Below are 16,242 nucleotides of genomic sequence, written 5' to 3'. Positions count from 1 at the left end.
GACCTCTGCCAAGGTCGGCCTCTGTCCCTCGGAGCCGTGAGGCATGCAGGCAGGCGGTGACGGCAGCACCTACGAAGCGACTGTGACAAGTGACAGCTACCGTTTGAGGTTCGAGGCGCAGTCGACCAGCTCGCTCGACGAACGCGGTGCCGAGGCTCCGCGTCTTCCAGTGCTGGCCTCGCCCCTGCCGCCGGCGGCCCGGTCCCGCCGGCCGGGGGACTCGTCGGGGACAGCCGGGCCACATATGCGACATGGGGAGGGGAACAGGAAGGGGACTGGTGACCGTTAGATTAAGGTATGGGTGCTGTTCCAAGCTTCACAATTTCAACACTCCCTCATAAAAATAATTTCATTCGGGATCAATTGTACCTAATCAATCCATACGCATGTGTCTTCGTGACAAATGCGAACGAACAACAAATGTTATGTGATCAAATCTTCACTAGCGTGACATTGATACCATGGCTCAGGTATTCCGTGTACCACCGAACTATTGGTCTGTCCGTTTAATATTCAGACACTAATTAAGCATTCATATATGGGTAAGGGTTCAACCAGGCGTATTTCATTACCAAGAAGATTGACAGTTTTCAAGCAGCCAGTTTCCAAGCCGTCGACGCCTTGGAAACTGGCCGGTGAAAAACGCATGCAGCAACTCCACCGCCTACACTCGCCGGAGCGCTGCCTCGATCGATGCAACTTTGCAGTCAATGTGCTCCGCCCTTGGTGAAAGGAGGCAGACGCCGAGTGCGCGCCGTAGCGTGCTTTCGACCACGCTTCAAGTGAAACTGGAGGCTCGATGCTAACGGTCCAGTCGCACCAACGCGCCAACCAACGAGAAGGAGATATAAACGCGACCATGACAATTTCCGTCAGAGCAGAAGCTGCTTGATCGCCCGGTTAGGCCACAACGCTCCGTTGTGGTCGCCGCGATGACCAACGGCGCTCAGGTGTTGAACAGAGACTTCAACGACCCGCCGGGAAAGTGCAACGCAACACGGCCATTAGCACCGCGTTGCGACAATGGACCTTGCAACCATCAGCAGCCTCGAGACGCAGTCACCATCGGCGGAGGAGCGTCCCCTCCCCCTCCTATTTCCAACCGTCTAAAGCCAAGCCACCAACAACAGCAGCCTCCACAAGGCCGGCCCTCCGCCCGCAACTGAAATCGGCCGACTGGCTTCCCGCGCGGACATCAACAAACGAGCGGCGCTGTGGCCGGCGGCTGTGGGCCGCGCCGCCGGCCGCCACCTGTCTGTATCGCCGCCGGCGGGCCCGGCCGCGCCGCCTGCAACCATCACATGGCGCCGCGCGGCGCTCGGCCCACGCGGCGGCCCAGAGTGGCGCGCGCCGCCGTCCGAACAGTGCCGCCGCCGCCTCACCTCCATCGAGTCCTCGTCCGCGTCCCGCTCGTCCGGCTCCATCTCGTCGTCCACGTCGATCGGAAGATCGTCGGGGTCGACGTCGGCGGCGGCGGCGGCGGCGGCGGCGGCGGCCAGGTCGGCGGCAGTGGCCACCTGCACCTGCGTCACGCGCCCGTCGATGATGGCGTACGCCACCTCGTTGTTGTTGTGACGCAGCTTAGCCGGCAGCAGCAGACCGCCGACGGTGTCGTCGCGTCGCTTCGCCACCGCCTCGGACGAGTTGTCGTCGCTGGCCGCTGGGCTGACGTCGGCCATGGCGCACCGCTCGCGGCGACGACCGGTAAACAGCCCACGGCCGGCCCGCGCAGGTGCCGGTTCAAAATGGCTGCGCGCACGGCGCGACCGAGGCCGACCTTGAAACACGCCTGGAACGACCGGGGTGTGCCCCAAGGCCGGCTGGGTCGGCGACAGCGCGGCGCGGGCCGGAGCGGGCGGCGGCCGGCGGCTCCGGACCTGGGGCGGCGCGACCTCTTGCCTGCGGGGCCTGTTCACGAATGCGCCGGCGGTCAGTGCCGGGGTCCGGCCGGCCCGTCCCCAGCCAGGCGGAGGCACCTGCCACGCCGGCCGGCCGCGTGCTGGGCGCGCGACCCCCGGCGCCAAATGTTGGCCATGCGGAAATGTTGGCGACGCAGCTGGTGGAGCTCAGATCAAGGCGAAATATTCTTGGATCTTGGCTAAATCCAATTTTCATGCAGCACGTGCGCGAATTCAAAGCCTAACGCTCAGTCCCACAGCAGAAGTTATCGCTGGGAATCAGCTGTTGGCTGGCTGGGGACGGGCACGCTGAGGCGGAGAGGCTTCGATGACGGGAGGATTCGGACAGGGTACCAGTCAGCGCCTCAAATGACTGGGGGCTGGGAGCTGGATCAAATTTCTCACACATCGAAGCGCGGGTAATACGAGAGTGGGGATAACTCAGTTTTCCAAGTAAAGGCCCGGAACTGATGTCACCCGTCTCGGGGATACTATTCATTTCCTGACTACAACCCTGGCCATACCTGTATCTCCGGGATCTGCAGGTAAAGGAATGAAGCCACCTTATCTTAGAATTAGCAGTGCTTTTAATTTGGCGCTCGAGGCGATTTGAACAATATCTCGAAAAACAATGCATGAGGCAAGTTAAGTGTCGGGAACGAATCAGGCAGGAGCACGCGGGGCACCACGACGTCTCGACAGCGTCCTTAAGCCCTGCTTGGCCCATCGATGCAGACCCGGTGACCGCCAAAAGGCCGCGAGCAAGCCGGGCCCAGCCGGCCGCTGGGGGGCGTTTGGAGGCCTTGGTTGGGCCGGCGGGCGTTGCACAATGTGCTGGCGGCGGACGGGCCGTCCTTTGTGTGACCGAACGCCAGGCCTTGGCGCCGCCGTGGGACCGGGCCCGTTCAAATTCCCAGGGGTGGCGTGCGCGCCTCCGGTGACGCCAGCGGGCCTACCGGCTCATGCGCCTTGGGCAACGAAGCCGGCGGCCGTCCGCGGATGAGGTCGGACCTGGCACCCGCGAAAATTAGCTTGAACGCCCGACACTAAGAGTCTAACAGCTAACCAAAAATTAAGTGTCCATATACACATACCCACAAATCCGGTAACAAAATTTTCAAATCTAACGCCCGAGTTTGACACACACACACACACACACACACACACCACACACACACACACCACACACACACACACACACACACACACACACACACACACACACACCACACACACACACACACACACACACACACCCACACACAACATATACACGTACACACGCACACGCACGCACTCGCACACACACCCACACCCCCACACACACACATACCCACCCACCCACACCCACACACGCACACACACGCACACACACACGCACACATACGTACACGCACGCACGCACACGCACACACACGCACATCCACACGCACACACACACACGCACCCCCCCCATATATACATATATATATATATATATATATATATATATATATATATATATATATATATATATATATATATATATATATATATATATATATATATCGTTTAAGCTAGTTCATTTAAAAAACGCCAGTGGCTGATACCCAATTACTAAGCTCAGGCCATACAAGTGAGAGGATATCCTTATAATTATAAAATACTGTGCCAGTATACACTCATGGAGCAGTTCAAGCTTTCGGTGCCGTGCGCACCACGCTGTGTTCCGGAAACATGAAAACACCAGCCACCAAGGAACAGTCCATTGAACTCAGGTGCATCGTCATTAGCTGGTGCTGGAATAAAGAAGAGCAAAAAGACTGAAATAAAAGGCCAAAACCGGCGTGTTTCCAGTGTGCAACAATGCCGCAGAACCGCTGTGTTAGCGCTGCGAAGACGCTGGGAACCAGGGCGGCTCGGGTACTCAGCGGCCCGGAAGATGGCCGTTCCCACCGTGCGAGCCGCTCCGTCTCAAACGCCGTCGGGCGCGGCCATCCCCCCCCCCCCCCCCTGCTGCCATCACTCGCCGCCGCTAAGCATTTGCGTCTCAGCAGCACGAACGGAGCGGGGACTGTTTTAGCAGACCACGGCCGAGCGACCGACCCCCCCCCCCCCTCCCCCCCCCCCCATCACCGCCGCCGGCGAAAGAGTCTGCTGTCCCCGTCGGCACTCCGACTGCCAGTACCAAGTATCACCGTCTGTGGCCTGCATGGGGTCGACCCACCAGATACGCACTCGGATCTGTACGAAGTACGATGTCTATGGTACCAACTAATGACATCGTTCCTCTATCGGCTGTGCAGAGCCCACGGTACCAGAACTGCCGTCCTCCGTGGGCGGTCGGGACCCATTCGTGAGAACTATCACGACATGCGCGCAGCGCGCGGAGCAGACAGGTGCCCCGGGCCAAAACTGCGCAGCGAGCTGCGAACTACAAACTGGTCACAACAGAAAGCATATTTTCCAAGCCGTACGGAGCCCACCGCACAAAGCACTACCATCGGTAGACAGCTCGCGGCTGCCACACCGAGTGTCGTCCTCCGCAGGCGGAGCGGAGCCAACCGTGACAGGGATCCCCATCTGCCGGCAGCACAGAGCCGACCGTGACAGGCATCCCCATCTGCCGGCAGCACAGAGCCGACCGTAACAGGCATCCCCATCTGCTGGCAGCACAGAGCCGACCGTGACAGGCATCCCCATCTGCCGGCAGCACAGAGCCGACCGTGACAGGCATCCCCATCTGCGCAGTCACAGAGTCAACCGTACAGGCATACCCCATCTGACGGCCAGCTCAGAGCCAAACCGTGACAGGCATCCCCATCTGACGGCAGCACAGAGCCAAACCGTGACAGGCATATCATCTGCCGGCCAGCACAGAGCCGACCGACAGGCATCCCCATCTGCCGGCAGTCACAGGGCCACCTGACAGGATCCCCATGCCCCACGGCAGCGCAGAGCCGACTGTAACGCGTATCGCCGCCTGATGCAGCACAGCGCGGGGTGGAGGGTACGGACGCGACCGTGCCAGGCATTTGCCTTTGGCAGGCAGCTGGAAGCCGGCAGCGTCGCTGCTGCCGCCCCCGGGCAGCGGCGCCGCCTCGGATTGGCCCCCGTCGGCGGCGGCGGATACCCCGCGGCCAACCGCCGGTCAGCGCCGGCCTCCGGCCTCGTCGGCGGCCGACCAGCCCGGCCCAAGCATCGACCGGTTACCGGCCGGCGGCCAGCCCGCAGCTGCCAAACACATACCAGACAGTGTTGAATCAGGACGTGCCTGCGAACGCGCCGCAGCTGATTCACTCTAAGGCTTCTGTAGCTCAGCTCGGCGCTCTTAATAGGGGGGGGGGGGGGGGGGGGGATCGGTTATTTCACGATTGCATTTTCGTCATAATGTCTAAATATTATATGAACTCCTCGTGGTGCTCCCTCCCCTCGGCCGACTGCAGGAAATACTCATGATTTCATTTTAATCATTGTTTATTATCATGTCTTTGTTCACCAGCGGATCACTCACGGGTGCACCTTCTCGTCGCAGGTGCACTTAGACCCACAAAAATGATGACATTGCGACAAACTACAGACGCAATTGGACATTTAATTCTTCAACACAATGCCAACGTAAAAGTCACATCAGCCACAAGGCCCGAAACGAATACGAGGCCATTCAGAAAGCTCCAGTGGCAACTGAAGGGCGCAGCTATTTTAAAATTGATAGTGGAAGGCAGGATTAGTTGATGCGTGTGCAAAGGTTGATAGAAACATTATATTGCACTGGAATGCGATACACTTGTTACTTTTATTGGCTGTAATACGTGCCAGTGGCACGAGACGGAGGGCTGAAGATACGGCTTTTCTGACGTGGGTTTGCGTTGCGGCTGACCAAATCACGCTGCCGTGATCAATGGCAGAGAGTGTGTGAGCGTAGAGGCCAATTGACAGGAGCCTGGGGCTTCGTCCAACGCGTTTGTTACAGAAGGAAAACTGCATACTGGGAATAAAAATCCCGAATATATCCGTCAGTTTTCTCGAACCGCACCATCAAATGACACGAAAGATTAAGCCTGGAATAAAAAACTGCGTCCAAATCATGTACCTCCGTTTGACACTCAAGTGCAATCCCAAGGTGCAATCAATGGTAAGACAAAGGGACCGTGCAACAGGCTACATGTGCTGCCGTTTGGGGTGGCAGGGTGAGCTGAAATATACAAGGGACATCTACGTTTGAAACGTCCCGCCAACTGGAGTTGGTCCAACGAGATGGCATGTATGAGCGGCACGGTCAACCGCGTTGCGGTGAGCTGCATCCTGTGAAGAAGCAGCGTGTGATTCGCACGCCGGCGAACAGTTCGTGCAGAATGAGTTCATTTGTGTAACGCGGCTACGGATTCCAAACAAGCACAAAATAGCTGGTTGTGTACGATAGTTTAAACGTACAACCGTGCTGATCTGGAGACAAACAAGCAAGTCGAGTTCAAGCAGTCATGAACGGCCATCCCCATCACGTTTCAACGCCGCGGCACAGGAACAGCGAGCCAGCAGTTCCTCCAATCCAATTGCCGACCGATGTTGCTATTCGCTCCACTTCAAACGATTTATACGAGCAATCCACAATTCAGATGTCTTTTTTTGTCAGTGAGCAAACCTACGTGGACCTTGTTGCGGGTATCCCTAAAAACCACCCACTGAGCCCGTGAGCGGCCGGCCACAGCCGCTTTTAGAGCGATAGCTCATCTTTCTTGGCTTTTAAACAGCCGCATAGACAAAGCGTCTTGAGCAGATGCAGCGCGACGTCCGTGCAGCTCCACGTCGCCACGTGCTGCACAGGGCAGTGTTTCATGCAATGCAGAGCGACATTACGGCATGTAAGTACCCTATCCACTTTCTAGTCCCTGCCTGCCTGCAGGTGGTTACCGGCTGAACTTCCCATGCAGGTCGAACGGAGCATTCTGCAGTTCCAGGACTGGACTTCAATGCCAATAAATTATGAAAATCGGGATCTATCCTTACACATACCCACATCGCAGTAGCTTTACAGCAGCCCGACAATGCTGTCATCACTCACTCTCGGCCGCCACTGCCATGCGCTTCAGGTTCAGTTGTGGATTACGAAGGCAAGGCAATATAGCGCCTGCTTCCCCTGCAGGCATGTCACGGAAAGATTGTGGGACACTTTTCACGACGTCTAAGCTGAGTCATTTTGGCACTCTGCGGCATCACCTTTGGCATACTTCTTTCTGTCAGTGCATACAATTTGTGGGGTTAAGAAGATTGCGTCGCAGCCGGTGCTTCCAAAGGCCATGCAAAATGCCGCCTCTCAGCGCCGGCGTCCACGGAGGCAAATATGATTTGCAGCGTCGCCTTGTCATCGCACGGAGGCTGTAAATCCAGGGGCTCTTCAGCGAACAGCGCTGCCCTTTGACGGCAGCCCACTCATCACAGACTGAAGGCATCTGGCGGGGCCAGCGGTCGCGGGTCGAGGGACGGAGGTCCGGCAGGCCCCGGGGCACCGGGCTGTGGGTCAGAGCGCTGATGACTCGCGGGTCTGTGCGTCGGCGGGCCAGGGCCCGTGGGCTGATGGTTCAGCGGTCAGGGAGACGGCGAGTCTGTCGAGTCGCCGGACTGTGGACCGGCAAGCTATGGATGGCCGTGAGCCGACGCCACCCGCGGGCCCGTGGGCTGGTGGCCCGTGAGTCCGTGGGCTGGTGACCCGTGAACCTCGTGGGCTGGTGACCCGCGGGTCCGTGGGCTGGTAACCCGCGGGTCCGAGGGCTAGTGACGCGTGGGTCCGTGGGCTGGTAACCCCCAGGCCCGGTGGGCTGGTGACGCGGGCTGGCGGGTCCGCGGGCTGCTAACCCGTGGGTCCGTGGTCTGGTGACCCGCGAGCCTGGCGGGCTGGTGACCCGCGGGTCTGTGGACTGGTCACCCGCAGGTCTGCGGACGGTCGCACCATGCCTGTCGTTTGCCGCGCGGGCGCCTGACGCTCCGACGCGGCCGGCTATTACGACATTCCAGCGGTGATTGCAGGCGGCGCCCGTGCACGGCGTGTCAACGCGCCGCGCCGCCGAACGTCCCGGCTGCAAAAACGCGCGCGGCGTACGTGACGCGGCCGCGGCGTACGTGATGCGGCCGCGGCGCCGGACTCATTACACCGCGGCCCGGCTTGCCGGCCACCTGTGATAGATGAGCGGTGACTTGCGCCGCGGCGGCGGCCGGCGGGAGGGGAGCGGGCCGGCCACCGCCGCGGCGCCGACCCTGGGGCGCCGCGAGCACGGGGCACGCCTGGCGCCGGCCCCGGGGCGCCGTCAGCGCGGGGCACGCCTGGCGCCGGCCCCGGGGCGCCGCGAGCGCGGGGCACGCCTCGCAGCGGCCCTGAAGCGCCGCCACCGCGGGGCACGCCTGGCGCCGGCCCTGGGGCGCCGCGAGCACGGGGCACGCCTGGCGCCGGCCCTGGGGCGCCGCCAGCGCGAGCACTATCCGGGGCATCTTGATAACCGCCCGGCATGAAAACGCTAAAGAAGTTCGGATAGGGCGGGGCTTATGCTGGTGGTGGGATGTGTACATACCCCTGGTCGAGCATTTGGGTGCCCGTCTCTTTTACGTTCTCTGCCCAATAGTCAGTTCAGTGCAGTTAGTGTGGAACTGAGCCATTTACCTTTTTCACCCCATAATGTAAATGCCCCTTGGATGAACCCAAGCGTGATTGTGGGCCGTAATAGGACGACCATTCCTAATTCGTCCCATTCCTTCTTTAACAAAGGGTGGGACAGGTAGCGGACAAAGTGAAAGTGAGCTGAAGTACAGTTGAAATCGGCGCAAGGGGAAGCGTTTGGTACGGAAGGTCTTTTCGGCGCCAAGTCGGTGGCTTTTTGTGTTGGTGGAATTGTCAGATGGTTCAATGTAAGTTATCCAGCGGGATTTTAAAATGTCACCTCAACTTAGTTTATAGTCATGCACATTTGATGACAACAAATCTTGATGAACTGCTCTCCGAATTACGCAGTAGGGCTCGTAGTCGAGACAAATATCTCATTGAGTCTCACAAGGCGTTAAAGGCATGCAAATAGACCTAGCGACTATGAAAGTGGAATTAAATTTGCGAAAAAAGGTTCTTAGATTTCCTTGCAGCCTGCTACATCCGGTCACTCTCCAGAATGGAACATCGCAATTAATGTCTCCAGTAGATCAAAGTCCTTTATCTGTCCTGATTTCAATGTAAGGTTTGTTAAGCCAATTCAAAACATATACTAGCATTCAAAACATATAATAGCATCCAAAACATATAATAGCATCCAAAAACATATAATAGCAAACAGCAGATACAAGCTTTGTCTAAGCGACACTAATCTTGGCAACCTGTCTAACTTTCACAGGCACGGCTGAAATTGAACTTCTCTTTTAAACACTTCACTCGTGAATAATGATATGGTTATTTCTGTTCTCACCGGGCATCTTAATTTATCAGGTGGACCAATGACGGTTCTCCACGGGCACAATGATGTCCATGGCCCTCTCCGTGGAGTAAATGTGACGTGTCGCTTAATAAAATATAAGTCCGTGCACGTAACCCTCACGGGTGAATTGAGCACATCTTACTTTTCTGTTTAACGCTTACGCAAATGGGCCTTTTAAATCCGAATTGTTTGCAATGAAAGGAAAGTCTGTCTTTTTGCTTTTACGTAGTTTGGTGGGTGACTATCTTTTCAAAAGCAATTCTTAGTTAGTCACACCGTATTAATTTTTACATCTAGCAGATCCAGAGTCAGAGCTCTTGAACCATTTGCATGTGCAATAGAGGATCTCCAGTACAAATTCACAAGTAAGGTGTAATTGGGCAACTCGGGATTTTGACAAAAAAAAGCGTTTCATGAGCGGGCAAGAAAACAGTTCACTAGACTTACCATAATAGTAAAAGTCGCATGCTGCCGCGGATAAATCATGTAAGTCACTCCAAGGGCATCCCAACCAAGATACGCTGGGCGTCGCCCAAGTCGACTTCACCGTCGCTAAGCGGCAGTGAAGTCTCCCTCCCACGACTCAATTTCCCTGCAGCGATCAGCTGACCCAGGACCCCTACAGTCAGAGTCAGAGTCCCTCAGTCCCTGAAGGCTGAGCGTGTGATCCCTATCGGGAGACCGTCCGGTGTGACAGATCCCAGACGACTGACCTGGTTCGGGAAGAGCATGCGTCGCCGGTCGAAATTGAAGTTGTTGTAGTTCTGCATTCCATAGTTGCAATTCATCGCGCACTTTCGCGCCAACGGCCGTCGCCGGTCGCCAGCTAACTTGCGCCGCTACCACCAAGCTCACGTCGCCAGCGTCGCCAGTTCGGCCTGGCGCCGGGCTTCAGCTGACCGAGGCTCGTTCGCCGGCCACTGGGCGAGCCGGGGCTCGTCCGGCCGAGGCCCGGCTCTGCCAGACCACGGTCTCGCTCCGCCGCCGCCGCCGCCCGTCCGACCTGGAGGCCGGCGCGGCGCTGAAAGCGCTCCGTCGACACCGACGAGCGGACTCGCCGCCACCGACGGGCGCGGCGAGACGACGCGCGGTCGGTCGGCGCAGAGCGGCCGCCGGCGCCGATAAACAGCCGGGGGTAAACAGACGGCAGCCGCCGCCGCTGCCGCTGCCGACGAACAGCCGACGCGTCCGGCATGGCTCCGTAACCGGCCGCGCCACCTCAAAGTCAAGTGCTCCCTTCAGAGACGCACGCAACGCCACGACGCTTTGGTCGGGGCACGCACTGCTCACACCACTGCCGAGCTTTCTGACTCGGGTGAACAGGGAGCCTTTAGTGGCCGAGGACGCACGTGGACTTTCGTGAATTTTATCAAATAAGTGGACCGTGGGTCCGTTATTTGGGCTTGAAGACACGTCGACCGCGACGCACGTGCTGCTTCCCGACTGATGAAAAGATAGCTGAGTACGGAACGTGCTTGAAGTAGCCGTTTGGAGCGTATTCGATTCGGTAAGTCCGAAACTGGCCTTCAGTAATGGGAGCAGTCGCATTTCATGGACCATAAGTAGACCCTTGTGACTCCATGACCCTGAAAACCTGCACGCCGTTGTCCGCGGAACCTCCGTTTGGAGAGTTCCTGCTCCGGTCCATAGTTCTTCCAGAGCTCTGACAGACAGCCCGGAGGCTCCCACTCGTCCTGGGCTCTGACGGCCGGACGTGCTCATCCCTGGAGCCTCGCCACTCGTCCCCAGCTGCGGGGGCCGGAGACTCGTCCGGAGTCCTGGCAGTCCAGTGCCATCTCCGAGACTTCTCAACCTGTCTTCGGTGGCGAAAGCCGTGATTTGTCTCGAGCTGCACGCTCCGTCCTGTACCTCTGAGGCTCGCCCCTGGTCTCCGGTGGCGAAAGCCGTGATTTGTCTCGAGCTGCACGCCCCGTCCTGTACCTATGAGGCTCGCCACTGGTCTCCGGTGGCGAAGGCCGTGATTTCGTGATCGAGCTGCACGCTCCGTCCTGTACCTCTGAGGCTCGCTACTGGTCTCCGGTGGCGGAGGCCGTGATTTGTCTCGAGCTGCACGCTCCGTCCTGTACCTCTGAGGCTCGCCACTGGTCTCCGGTGGCGAAGGCCGTGATTTGTCTCGAGCTGCACACTCCGTCCTGTACCTCTGAGGCTCGCCACTGGTCTCGGGCGGCGGGAACCGCCGCCTCGTCCCGAGCTCGCTCTAATGGAGCCGGCCAACAATGGTGTGCCATTAGGCGCAGCTCCGTCCTCCTGTCCCAGTGATCGTGTCCAGCACGACAAAACCGACTACAACAGCCCAATTTCACCACCAATCGCCTCTCCGGGCGGCGGAATGTTAATGACGTCACACAACAACGGATCGGCTGGCCGGCGCGTCGCCTCGATGCCAGATGGACTGAGGTGGTCACGTGGTGGGCCGGGCGCGGCCGTCGGCGCTGAGGGGTCAGTAAGGCGCGGCCACGGGTAACGCCGGCGCGAAGGCACCGGCGGGCCTCTGCCGTCTAGGGCAGCTGGTCTCCGCAGGTTGGCGCCGACCGGCAGCGCGTCTGACGGATATCATTTAGGGCTTATACAGCAGAAAAATCGCCGTCCATATAAAGGGCTCTCTCGAGGATCATACTTAAGCCGGACATGTGAAAATAAGATAATGCGATAGCCGATGGTTTGATAAAGAAGCGTATCGAAGCATCTGGTCATTGGGGTCGACAAAGGTTTGCTGCAGCTGGGAGGATCTTTTCTGGACAGAACAGTCTGATTTACTCCATTTTGATTAAGCGGCAAGGTTCCAGTTTATTTGAAACCAATAGCTCGATGAATTAGCTTTTAAAAACAGCTATTTCAATTTCATTTCCAACTGTCAGCCAATTAAAATGACAATATCTAATGTACTACTCTCCGTGCGGTTGGCACAACTATTCTGTCTAAGTCCACACTAGAACCCAGCCAAAATTTGCTCGCGGCTGCCGCTCCATAACAAATACAACACTTGTTGCTCATCAACAACCAGCGTAGCTCTTGACATCGATAGAGACAGCTGTCGAAGGTGCACGCACGGATGCGATCAAGCCAAGCATCAGGTTCTGCTCTGGTGACGCCACTGGGACTATCCCCGTGACGCATGTTACCAGGTAACCTACGCTGTTGGTGGTGCCTCGCGTAGCTGGCTTGGCTAGCCAAGCGGTGCGACCGATTTGTCGCTCCAACAGCGGTGTAAATGAATTGTCACGGTCCAGCATGGGCTAGCGGCGCCCGCCCCCATGAACAGGATTACTTGCATTCCGCGAACCGATCAGTGGGTCGAACACGGCATAGCTAGCGGCCTGCACACTGTAGACTTCGATTATAGTCTCCGCTGCAAGGTTTCAGCCATCTGACACGGCACTAACGTCAATACTGCTCGTCAAATTTACTTTATGGAACCACAAAGGCACACCGGCTTAACATCGTAAATAAGCCATCAGTGGGATCATGCTATATCAGATAGCAATTCTGAAGAAAGAAGTTGATTATCTTCTTGTTCCTTGATCTTATTTATTCCAGCTTCTTCAAATCACGAACTGGTGGCAGAGACCATGGGGATAGCATCTCACGCCAACGGCTTTTACCTGTTGCGCGCCATCACCGCAGGTGTGTTGTGTGTGTGTGTGTGTGTGTGTGTGTGTGTGTGTGTGTGTGCGTGCGAATTTCGCATTCTCTACCCTTGCCAGTTCTACACACTGACTCTCCGGTTGCGTAATTATTGCCCGCATAATCACCCGTAATAATCCCACCAGCGAAATCCGTCAGGCTTCATCGACCAAGCGGAAAAAAAATCGCAGCACGAGACGCGCGTGGACGCCTCACCAGTGCCATCTATGAGGCAGAGCATGAACTACTCGGAGGAAGGTCAGCGGGCGGAATGGAAGTTATCAAAGGCCAATCCTCTCGGCCATGGAACATGCTTCGCGGAGACGGCGATGCGCTAGATTCCATCTGGGGCACCTCTGATCTTTTAATTCTGCTAACAAAGAAGCTAAATGAGCGTTGCGCGTGGAAGTCGGCGGGGAATCATTAATTATAAGGTCGAATGCTTGAAATTCCAAGGAGTAATTATTCCGCGATACGCCGAGATTGATCCATATTTTATCCCAACGATAGTAGTTAGTGCCTTTATTATTTTAGGATGCAGTAGATGCGCTTGCGTATAGTTGTTCTCTAGGGTTGAGTGCTCGCTGCAAAGTTTAATTGCTATGACAGGGGTGATTCTGGAGTGGCCATTAATTCAAACTCCACTCGATGAGTGGTTGACTGAATTTATAAAATTATTAACGACTATGGGACTGTATGAGGATTTAAATAATTAGTGGTGGAGGAGAGGAGTCTGATATAGCAGACGAGCACTTGATATCCCACGCAGCATTGTGTAGCAAACATCTCACCCCTTCTGACCACCAGGGCCGCCAGTCAGACCCTCCTCACCTCCGGGAACGTCGGTTTGACCCTCATGAACACCAGTGCCACCGGTCCAATCTTTCCGTTTACAGGAGCCACTAGTCTCACCCACGAGGACCACCTGTCTAGCTCTCCTGATACCCAGACCATTGGCCTTACCCTTCTGACAACCGGGACTCCTGATCTGACCCTTCTGACCATCGAGACCCCTTTTAACCATCGGGATCACTGGTCTGACCCTTCTGAGCACCGGAACCCCTGACCTGACCCTGTTGACCATCGGAACATCGGTCTGACCCTCCTGACCACCAAGACGGCGGGCCCGCCTCTCTCCCCGGGGCGGTGGGTCTGCCTCTCTCTCTCCCCGGGGCGGCGGGTCTGCCTCTCTCCCCGGGGCGGCGGGCCCGCCTCTCTCCCCGGGGCGGCGGGTCTGCCTCTCTCTCTCCCCGGGGCGGTGGGTCTGCCTCTCTCCCCGGGGCGGCGGGTCTGCCTGTCTCCCCGGGGCGGCGGGTCTGCCTCTCTCCCCGGGGCGGTGGGCCCGCCTCTCTCCCCGGGGCGGTGGGTCTGCCTCTCTCCCCGGGGCGGCGGGTCTGCCTCTCTCCCCGGGGCGGCGGGTCTGCCTCTCTCCCCGGGGCGGTGGGTCTGCCTCTCTCCCCGGGGCGGTGGGCCTGCCTCTCTCCCCGGGGCGGCGGGTCTGCCTCTCTCTCTCCCCGGGGCGGTGGGCCTGCCTCTCTCCCCGGGGCGGCGGGTCTGCCTCTCTCCCCGGGGCGGTGGGCCCGCCTCTCTCTCTCCCCGGGGCGGTAGGCCTGCCTCTCTCCCCGGGGCGGTGGACCTGCCTCTCTCTCTCCCCGGGGCGGTGGGCCTGCCTCTCTCTCTCCCCGGGGCGGTAGGCCTGCCTCTCTCCCCGGGGCGGTGGGCCTGCCTCTCTCTCTCCCCGGGGCGGTGGGTCTGCCTCTCTCCCCGGGGCGGTGGGGCTGCCTCTCTCTCTCCCGGGGCGGCGGTCTGGGCCTGCTCTCTCTCCCCGGGGCGGTGGGTCTGCCTCTCTCCCCGGGGCGGCGGGTCTGCCTCTCTCCCCGGGGCGGCGGGTCTGCCTCTCTCTCTCCCCGGGGCGGTGGGTCTGCCTCTCTCCCCGGGGCGGCGGGTCTGCCTCTCTCCCCGGGGCGGCGGGTCTGCCTCTCTCTCCCGCCGGGGCGGCGGGTCTGCCTCTCTCCCCGGGGCGGCGGGTCTGCCTCTCCCGCCGGGCCAGCGCGGCGCCGGCGCCGGAGCGTGCTGTCCGAGCCTCGGAGCGACACGCCGGCCCAGTGGACAGATTAATAGCTTGTTTGGCCGGCCGGCTCCTACAGTGACCAGTGTAATTACACATCGGGACAAGGGGCGCGTCCCAGCGCAGCAGGAATGCCGGGCGGCCCACTCTGGCCTGGCCGGTCCACCGACGGCCGCGCCGCAGAAAACGGCTTGTCCGCCCGGCCCCGTTCAAGAGCAGGCCCAAACAAACACGGGCGAGGCTCCGGCGACGGTTCAGACGAGAAAGGCTTTAGACGGGACATGAATTGTAACGACTTTTTAGGACTAGAAATCAAATATATTTGGTAGAGTCCAAGCCCCAACTGACGCAGAAAAGAAACTGGCGAAGCGCTTGCCTCTGCTCTGCCAATTCTGTCTGTATATGTAGTTGTATCTTTACACCTGTCCGTGCTGACAGTTTGTCTTTCACCCTCTGACCTTTGACCAGACATTGACTCCGTGGTCACCCATGTGTTTCAGCTTCGCTGAATCGCTGTTTGCAACAAGTCCACAAGGCCTGTTAGACCGAGCGCCAGAACAGTTGCAGAACAAAATATCGGACTAGGTATGGTGGAGTGGAAGAACGTGCACCTGCCGGCTGTTCCTCAGCCGGTCCGGCACCGTGAGGAGGGCGCCGTGATCACGCGGACGGCGTGCGGACCCGGAGCGCCGCGTCGGCGTGCCGTGTCGCAACCGCGGTCGGCCGGCGACGCGCGATACCCTGATTACAGGCGGCGGCGCGGCGCGACACGGCTCGCGACAGGGACGGGTCAGCGGGTCAGCGCGCCGGCCCGCCACCGGCCGCCGCGCGCTGCGCCGTCGCCGCTATCATTACGCGGCCGCGATTACCCGCGGGCGGCGCAGCGGCGCGGACGCCCACTCCAAACACCAATTTGCGCCGCGACGGCCGGCCGCGCGACGCGCCGGACGAGAAAATTGGCCGGGGCGCGCCGTGGGTCGGCCGTCGCCGCGGCTCCGGGGCCGACGCGGCCCGTCGGACCGGCGGCTCCGCCCCCGACGGCCCGTCGGCCGGCCGTCCGCCGTCCGGGGCCGCCAGCTGTCGGGCGCGGCGGATTCCGCGCATAAGTGGAGCGGGCAGCGCAGCGCCCGACCGAGGCGCAGGACGGAAGCTAATTTGCGGCAGTGGGGCAGTTAAAAAACGGTCGCGGTGTCTGTGGTAG

The 16,242-nt window shown here is 59.0% G+C and overlaps 1 protein-coding gene across 5 annotated transcripts in view; it reads right to left on the bottom strand.

Annotated features, from left to right (window-relative positions):
- TfAP-2 (transcription factor AP-2) overlaps positions 1-16,242 on the bottom strand; it is a 109,393-nt gene that overhangs the window by 50,769 nt on the left and 42,382 nt on the right. The window contains exon 1 of one of the 5 annotated variants that reach the window (XM_037229525.1): positions 10,042-10,113. The exons of 1 other annotated variant lie outside the window; for it this stretch is intronic. In XM_037229525.1, coding sequence (XP_037085420.1) covers positions 10,042-10,098 — 57 coding nt within the window. In that variant the 5' untranslated portion in view covers positions 10,099-10,113. Of the gene's footprint in view, positions 1-1,382; positions 1,799-10,041; positions 10,114-16,242 lie in introns of those variants that run through there. 3 more of the 5 variants (XM_037229523.1, XM_037229522.1, XM_037229524.1) reach the window with 3 other exon arrangements.

This window comes from Pollicipes pollicipes, unplaced genomic scaffold (genome assembly GCF_011947565.3).
Source record: "Pollicipes pollicipes isolate AB1234 unplaced genomic scaffold, Ppol_2.1 Scaffold_6138;HRSCAF=7277_pilon_pilon_pilon, whole genome shotgun sequence".
NCBI lineage: Eukaryota > Metazoa > Arthropoda > Thecostraca > Pollicipedomorpha > Pollicipedidae > Pollicipes > Pollicipes pollicipes.
The sequence above is the reverse complement of the archived record's forward strand: the minus strand, read 5'-3'. Positions and strand labels throughout refer to the sequence as shown.